Source organism: Excalfactoria chinensis, chromosome 6 (genome assembly GCF_039878825.1).
Source record: "Excalfactoria chinensis isolate bCotChi1 chromosome 6, bCotChi1.hap2, whole genome shotgun sequence".
Taxonomy (NCBI): Eukaryota; Metazoa; Chordata; class Aves; order Galliformes; family Phasianidae; genus Excalfactoria; species Excalfactoria chinensis.
In genome coordinates this window covers 30,899,990-30,908,836 of record NC_092830.1, presented here as the reverse complement: position 1 = coordinate 30,908,836, position 8,847 = coordinate 30,899,990, and the positions used below count along the sequence as shown (strand labels likewise).

General features: G+C 39.2%; 1 protein-coding gene across 1 annotated transcript in view; it reads right to left on the bottom strand.

The window, feature by feature from the left end:
- Window positions 1-3,333: 3,333 nt before the first annotated feature.
- FHIP2A (FHF complex subunit HOOK interacting protein 2A) overlaps window positions 3,334-8,847 on the bottom strand; it is a 29,451-nt gene continuing 23,937 nt past the window's right edge. The window contains exons 15-17 of the mRNA XM_072340295.1: window positions 5,182-5,322; window positions 3,954-4,057; window positions 3,334-3,857 (exon numbers count right to left, since the gene is read on the bottom strand). Coding sequence (XP_072196396.1) covers window positions 3,752-3,857; window positions 3,954-4,057; window positions 5,182-5,322 — 351 coding nt within the window. The 3' untranslated portion in view covers window positions 3,334-3,751. The remainder of the gene's footprint in view (window positions 3,858-3,953; window positions 4,058-5,181; window positions 5,323-8,847) is intronic.

The window sequence follows — 8,847 nt, the reverse complement described above, 5'->3', positions numbered from 1 at the left end:
CTGTATGTCTAGTAATGTGTCTGCTTCAGCATTCCACACCTGCGAAACCGTGGCAACACTGTCAGTAAGTGACCTACACGAAGTTTAATAGAAAAATTTTACTGAATATCCTCTGTTTAATGTAAACAAGGCAGGAGGCAAAACAAGGAGCATATATTTGATATAGTTACATGATTTTACAGGGCACAGAAACTACTGAGGGTTACGGTTTGAAAAGCCATGTATGATGCACAATATCAGGTCACCCCCAGACTGAGCACATCACTTAGCATTGAGACAGCGAGTTACAAAAAAAATGTCACCTGTGAATTCACACAGCAGCTTATGGGAGACATTACCATGCATTCACAAAGCCATTCCATGTTACAAGTGCCCTGTAAAACCATGTGCAACAATCTTTACACTAATCATAGTGTAAGCAAGCTCGGGATTCTGGTTCTCATATATATATAATCTATGTATATATGTATATATATATATATATATATATACATAGGTGATGTACAACCAGACTCAAGCTGTGTATCAAATCACAGCTTTTATATTGCACAGACAAATACATAGTAAGAACGCTACACAGACAGGATCTGAATACCAGGAATATTACAGTCATATGGGAAAACAACTAAAGACAAACTTGTTCTACTGAGCACGTGGCGTATTACAAAACTTTCTATATCAGAGTCTAAATCAAATACATACTATAAATGGAAAAAAAGAAGTAAAAATGTGCATATTTACACACGTGCGTTAGGGTTAAAAAGTAGTTTGCATTTGCTTTTTGAAATCAAGAGTTATTCTAGTATTTCCTCTCAAGCATTTCAATCTACTGATAATGGCCATAGTTTCAAAGGTGACAAGCACTTGCATTTTCTGCTGACAGCTGGAGGGTCTGCTTACACTGTCAACTCCAGGCCGTGTATTTCCTCAGGTGCCCACCTCTGGGTAATAAATAACCACATACAAACACAGAGAGAAACAAAACGGGCACCTCAATGACATGCATAGATCAGAAAGGTGAAAACATGGACCTCGACTAACTAATAAAAAAGTGCATGAAAAGTATCTCAAAACAAAATTAAATGAGATCCGACTCTTAAGGAAGATTAAATCACTTTTACAAAAATAAATGCCGTTGTCACCATGTATGGTAATTAAGTTGTCTGTAGGCAGCACTCACAAATCTATAAGGATTGTTTCACTTAATAGGATGGATCAACTTCTTACAGATTTATCAGCTGAGTCTCACTGGTTCTCAAGAACATTGCTGCTGTTGCTGCAGATTTGGGTATCAGTGAAAACAACATTGATGGCAATGGTTTCACTTCAGACCAGGCACCTCCTGAAAGGCTTTACAAATTACCACATTGCTTGGAAAGCTCTTGCAAGTTTCGTTCATAGCAATATAATCACTTCCAGTTTGCACTGAAATTAGGACATCAGAAATATAAACATAAAGAATAAATAACAGAAATTTGGAGGAAAAAGTAATTTAGCACAAGCAAAAACCAACAAAGATGGAGGGAAGTATCAGCATTTGTGCCCAACAGCTTGACTTTATCCATGCAAGAAACTGTAATTTAGGAAAATTATTGAAATTAAGCTTCACCTAACTCAAGTAGTTTAACTGCCTGTCTGAACTGGGATCTTAATTATAACAAATGCTTGCATTAAAAATCACTGCATAGACATATGTTCTATAGTACAAGTCAAGTCTGTTGCATTAACACAGCTTCTAATATGGCTAAAACTATTTGCTACTTTCAAGGCATATTTATAAACAACAAAAATGAGAAAAGCGATTTTTTTAAACATTATCCTACGATGCTAATTTGACCTGAAAATGCTTCATGGCTAAATTCAGGGGGAAGATAAAGGGGTGAGGAAGCCAGGTTGGTTTTTACTTTGTTTTGTTTCCTGGATTTATCTGCAAAAAGCCCCAGAATCCTTCATTAAAACCCGCATTCAGTGGTTCCTTATTTGTCAAAATATTTTCCCAGTTGCCCAGTCAGACTTTTTCCCCAGCTGAACCTGTATGGGAGCTTGTACAGCAGGACCATCTTTACTGCCGTGACAGGAATAAATTTAGCCCATTAACTTGTGACACTTCTAATTAACCTAACTTAAATGGCCTCTCAGCATCCATACTCTATAAATATATATATTTAAAAAAAATAAAAATAAAAAATTAAAGGAATGGGTTCAGAGCAGAATCTGATCCTAGGTAGAGTCATATGAATACAGATGAATTCTAGTGACTGAATTTGTCCATATTTGCATATAAGCAATCAAATCAGAAATGGACATTAACTGTGCAAATAGGATACTAGGAAAGACAAAGAAATACAGTGTAAACACAAGGAGCTGAACTCTACCTTGCCTGCCTAAGCTGTTACAGGAAGGGAAAGAGGTGCTATACACCTGCATAGATAACAGGACAGCTCTCCCACCCAAATCAGCGTGTGTGTCTGACAGGGTAAGGCTCAGCCTCTCAGACCTATGCAGCAGTGAGCCCCAAATTCTGTCTGAGGAGCAGTTGCCATTGCACTGCAAAAATAGAAGAAAAGCTCCCTTATGTCTGAGCAACACAAATGGGCTGAGAGCACTCATACTGAAAAAAATTCACTGAGATACACTTCTGTATCCCAGCACTATGCAAAACAGGCACAAATTTTGGTCCTACATATGATATCAACGCTTTAACTGAATTGGTATTTATCAGTCTTGGCTGGGCACTACTGCCAGGGTTAGATAAACAATAAAAACATTTCTAAAATTATAGAACATATATGTTGCCAATTTCCAAGGCACAAAAGATTGTGAAACCAATTCAAGCTAAACAGCAATTAAAAAGAAATTAAAAATACTGTTTCAGCAACAACATCTAATGACCTATGATTAACTTCCCTGTAAAGGCGACAAGAGCCAAGCAACTGGAGTTCACATGCAAAAACCTGAAGTAAATCTAGTTACACTGATGACCTTAAGAGCAATCACTTGGAAAGACAGAGACAAATATGATCTAAACATGTATACTTCAGGTATCTGTTATGGATGTGATCCTGAATCTGGGTTAGTTCACTAGTATGGGTTTCATACTAATATATCCCCTGTAGTAATACACAGGGGAATCAAGTTGAGAGTTGTCTTTAAGGTTCATCAGGAAAAAAAAACCCTCATGAATATATATTTCTGTATAGGAACTAGTGGATTCTTTGAACCTATCTTCATTTTTAAATCAACTATAATTTTGATTGCATTTACAACTGCAGGTGTGATTTCCTTTTGCATACCCACTTGAGAAGAAAAAGAATCAGGACATAAGAATGTTTTCAAATTAATTTGCTGTTTAGAAGTAATATGGTCACAAAATGAAAACTGGTGCATGTGAGCCCCAGAACGTGTACAGACCTACTCCCTGCACATTGTCATCATAACAGAAAAATAACCAAGGACTGATGTCTGTGGTTCTTCACGCAGCTTTTGCAGCTCTTCACACAGTGGCTAGAAATGCTGCATATTGGTTTCTCCCAAAATGCCTTTAATCATATTCTAGGTCCGTTTCAATCCATCTCCCTTGCAATGTGATGAATGCCAACGACTGGTGGAAGTAATCTAACTTCCGATTCTGCCAAAAGCCAACAGGTACTTTGCCAGGAGATGCCACCTCTTCTCGTCTGGGTATTGTCACTAGTCTTTTAGACTGAAATAGGCTAGGTGATCTTACAGCCTGGCCATTCATCAAGGCTGCTTATGGTGTAGATGAGGCATGGTACTTCACAAACGCAATCGCCGCCAGCTCTTTGCAGAATTCTTCCAGCACAATCACACCCTCTAGTAATGTCATGTGGTCAATGCTGAGAGAGAAAAGATAAAAGAAGAGCAGAGGGTCAGGACTGGCATACACAAAACCCAGCCGTGGGTTCTGGAGAATACACAATGTATTTACTCACACAGGCCCTTCAGGCTCCAAGCCCAGCAGGCGTTTTCTGACCAGCAGAAGTTTGGGAGTGAAATCTGGGATGCGCTGGATTCTAACCATGAGGTCTCCAACCACCTGCAAAAGTACAACACCGTCAACACACAAAGTAACACCTCTCTGTGACTGGCAGCAAGAACAAATGACTGCCTACAGTGCCTGGGACATAAAGCCACTTCAGAATCATCACAGACTCACAAGGTAATACTCAGAATAGCTGCTCTGTGTCAAAAAGTGTGAGTGGTCATAAGCACTGACAACAGGAACAGAGCCAAAGACGTGAATGCAGAAAGTAGAGATAAAACAGGACAGGAACTCTGAAGCCTTACTTGCTACTGCCATGAATGATATTACTCACTTATTTTAATTATGTCAGTGATTAATTTGCCCTGGTAAACATTGATGCAAGCAACTGACCGGTAAATTCACTAGTTTAGGAAAGAACAAGGGGAGAATGAAGATTATATTTGAAACGTGGAGGGCTACTGGGAAAAGGGGATTTAAGCCCACTGTTAGTATTGGCAGGCATCATTAATAGGCTCTTGACTAGCTTAATAACAGCTGGTGCGGGGGGTAGCTGAGGAATCTCTGACCAAGACAACTGCAGTGTGACAGGCACACAGCCAGCTCTTGTAGGATGAAGGTCTGGCAGGAAGGGATGAAATCAGAGGGAGAGGAAGGGGACTTCCAATATATCTAGCACTTTATGGTTGGTTAGAATCCAGAAAAGGGTCATAGACTGGACTGCCAAGAACAGCCTTCATCAGAAAAAAAACAGATGAGCAGAGAGATTCACCAAGGCACAGGTGTTCACTACTGTCTTCTGTTCATGCATGAATCAATGCCATCTCTTTTCTGTCCAGGTATAAATCTCTATTTTGTTCTTACAGCACTACCTGATGTCAACTGGTCCAATTTAAAGCGGCATCTTTGCCAAAAGGGATATTTTACATCTACACTGAAACCAAGCAAACAAATTTGAAGCCATGTAGAATCAGAATGATTGCTGAAAAATAGATTTTTCAATATTTTTGGCAGAAAATACGGAATTCTGATTTCCAAACCAAGAGCTTAAGTATCTGTTTTCAGTAAGAAGCCATTTGCCAACCTAAACTATCCAGCTTTAAGTATTACATTACAAAGTTACTAAATGTATCACTGCTGTACAGCCATATGTAAACATTAACTGTGTGTTTACTCACCCTGACAATAACGGAGAAAAGAGACCTGCAGCCAGAGGCCAGGTTTATGTAAGGATCCAAAAGGTATTCATGTATATGAGGATGGGGAAACAAGGAGAGTTTGGACAACACTGAAGTAACCTGTAAATTTACATCATAGGGCTGCAAAAAAAATAATAAAAAATAATGGAAAATGGTGCTTCATTATTTTCATGCTCAGTTCTTTTCATCCAGCAAGTGTTTATTTAACTACTAGAACCTTACATACAGAGCTAGAAATATATAAAGATAAAAAGCCAGATTAGAAGACAGGCCCAAACCCTGTCCCACAACAGGAGTGAAAGGAATATGACAGTCAAACATTAGATATTAACTCCATAACATCTTCAACCACACAAAGCTTTTGCACACTTCTTGTTTATTGCAGGATAACAAGTCCTCTTCCTATAGAATCATTCTTCATCTCAGCAGCTGAACAAAGAACTAGATTAAACATCTTGCTTTGAGACGACTGCAAACTATACAAGCTCAGGAAACCAAGAGTGATAAATCCCCATTTACAGCTAACATTCAATTTTTCCTGGAAAGAACCATGGCAAGAGTTGGACAGACATTCCATTGCTATAGGCCTGTGCCAGTCTGAAGACGTTACAAATGCCTAGATGGTTTAACTTCATCTGTTTGATTCTACCTGAAATGGATTATGGGCCCTCATTCAATCCCTTTAGCTGCCAAAAATATATTGGCAGTAACATGCTCAACGATTAAGATCATGTCTGAAAGAGGATGTGTGTTCACAACCTCAAATTATCACCTTCATGTTCTGAAGATAGCATGCCATTGAAGAACTGGAGATTTCTTCCCAGGTTAAGACAGATATGTTTACTAACTCTCATTAGCCTACTCAATAGAGATTTCACACTTGATATAACTGCTTACAAACATTTCATGCCATCACAGAAGCATAGGTGTACCCTGTCAATCCCTTGACAGTTCCACGGAGGTGTCTCCTGAAAGATCTGTGTTGTAACTGCAAGTTTGAGGGAGTATCTTGGGCATTACAAAAATGGCAACAGACAGTTCAGGCAACTGAGTCACACTGACAGCCAATACAGTCAAAGAAGCTGAGATGGTGATTCACTTTGCACTGAAAGACAGCTCCCAAGACTACAGGGGCTGTTCTGACAAAATTACCACTTAATAGATGTGGACACTTAACTAGCATCTGGTATCTTAATCACAAACTTGCTACGACCTCCTGTGGCACTACAAAGGGAGATGTCATTGGATCACAGAATGTCTTGGGTTCAAAAGGACCACAATGATCATCCAGTTTCAACCCACCGCTATATGCAGGGTTGCCAGCCACCAGACCAGGCTGCCCAGAGCCACATCCAGTCTGGCCTTGAATGCTCCGAGGATGGGGCATCCACAACCTCCTTGGGAAGCTTGACCTGCAGATCTTTTGAAGTGAATGCAGTTGTTTCTCCCAGTCAGTGGTAGTCATTTCCATACCTGATAGTCCAGCTATAACATTTTAACAAATGAAGCTTTCAGAGCCTGGGCCAGGGATGTTCTTAGTAACAGGAATTTCTACCTTTTGAGTTATTCTGGAAGATAAAAGCTGCTCTGCAGACACAGACACAAATTTCTGCCATAAATCCATTCCACTGTCTGTCTAACTGAACTGCTGGAGAAGGTCTTTCAGTTGCAAGTCAGTCAATTCATTAGGAGGCTTTGAAGCCGTGAGATTTATCTGGTGTTCACACAAAGAAAACAAAGTAGTAACACGTGCTGCATTGTTCAGACAGATTGCTGTAGTGATTTAAACCAATTGAGAGCATTAAAAAAAGCTGAGCTTTTATTTCTGTCCATATGTCAGCAGACGCAGTTAGACGGCCTAAACATTATCTCTGTAACCATATAGGCAAAAACCAGCAAGATTTGGAGTTCAGGAAATTCTTTCAAAATTCTCAGGAAACATTCTATAGAAATTCGATGTTCAACATCAATAAGAGGAAGCAGGCCATGTCTAGCAGATGAGGTACTAGATTTGAACAGCCTTGAAACAAGTTACTTCAATTCAGTGCCTCAGCTGTCCTTTGTCAGGAACCTTGGTTAATAATACTGATCACCTCTGTGAAGCCCTCTGGTGTCTGCTGATAAAAACTGGTAAACACACAAGAACCACCTATAGCAGTATGAAGAAGCAAAACCTACATGAAATGCAATCTGTAAGTAGTCCCAGCTAAAGGCTCTTCCACATAGAATCATAAGGTTGGAAAGGACCTACAAGATCATCGAGTCCAACCATCCTCCCATTACCGTTGCTACCACAGGCTACTAAACCATATCTTGTATATATATTTCACTCTGTCTGGACATAGTAGCATTTTGAATGTATCTGAGACCCTGATTTTCCACACTGCTCTATGTGATTTATGCATTTCTCTATGAATAACCCCAAGGAATTTCGGGGTTTTTGTTTGTTTTTGTTTTCTTTTTCTTTTTGAAAGCAAGATTCTGGTACAGTTTAGTAAGAACTCATCCATGCTGTTTAATTCAGGCAGATGACTGTATTTCTTCTGGAGTCGAGCATTTTTGACATCGTAGTTCCTAACACCTTGCTTGACTACCTCAAAATGTGTGTCATGCTGACAGGCAGTTTATCAAAATGGGCGCTGTGCTTCCGTGCCAGATGCTATTTTTATTGTAATTGTATGTATCTGATACATGCAATAGCTTTTCTTAGGGAATGCAATTCACTTTCTTTACTTTTTATAATGTATGTATCATTGTTCAGACAAGGTCTTCCTATCCACAAGGTTTCTTCTTCCTGAAAGCCGATCATGACCAGATCTCTTCACGACTTCAATCTATAACCATTTCAAATACTAAAAAGCACAGTATAAGTCTACTAGAATCAAAACAGTGAGAATACACAATACAGTAACACAAGTGTTCAGCTTTCTTTTTTGACTTCTAAATTATAGATGCTGGTACTCTGAAACATCCTTCTCTAAATACTCACAGAGCTGACTTAGAGACAACTGTTGGCTTCCTGCCCTGTTGCCTGTGCGTCCATTTGTATGTCCAAATGATTCTTGTCCTGTTTATAAGCTGGAAATCTGCTACTATCACAGCTAACTACTCATTCTGTAGATAGCAGCATGTGCAAAACTGAACACAATTATGCAAATGTCCATGTACTACTGCATCTATAGCATCTCTAGCTGGTATTACAGGGAAGGTAATCTAGACACTCAGGGCTCATTTTCACTAGCAAGGAAAGTTATCTTCCTCGCTGAAAACAGCAATGTTGATTTGATTAATTTAAGTCCAGAATTCAGCGAAGGCAAAGAAACATGAAGTGACCTCCTTTTCACCTCCCTGAGCCTTCACTTTGCTTCTGCTCAGAAAGATGAGGTCATGCAGGCTGGCTAGATACAGAAAGAAATACCGAGCAGGAAAATTCACTTTCTTTAAACTCCTTTATACTAATCTGGGTCTGACGTGTCCTTTACAGGACAAGGCGCCTGTCAGATCATATATCATTTGTTTGCCCTTGGCAGCTATACAGTTATTATTTCAATATAATGAAACAGGAAAAAAATGAACAAACCAAAAACTGTAAAGTGCAGATGGAAAAGGATACCTTCTAGAAATTTTCACAGAATGATAATAGTT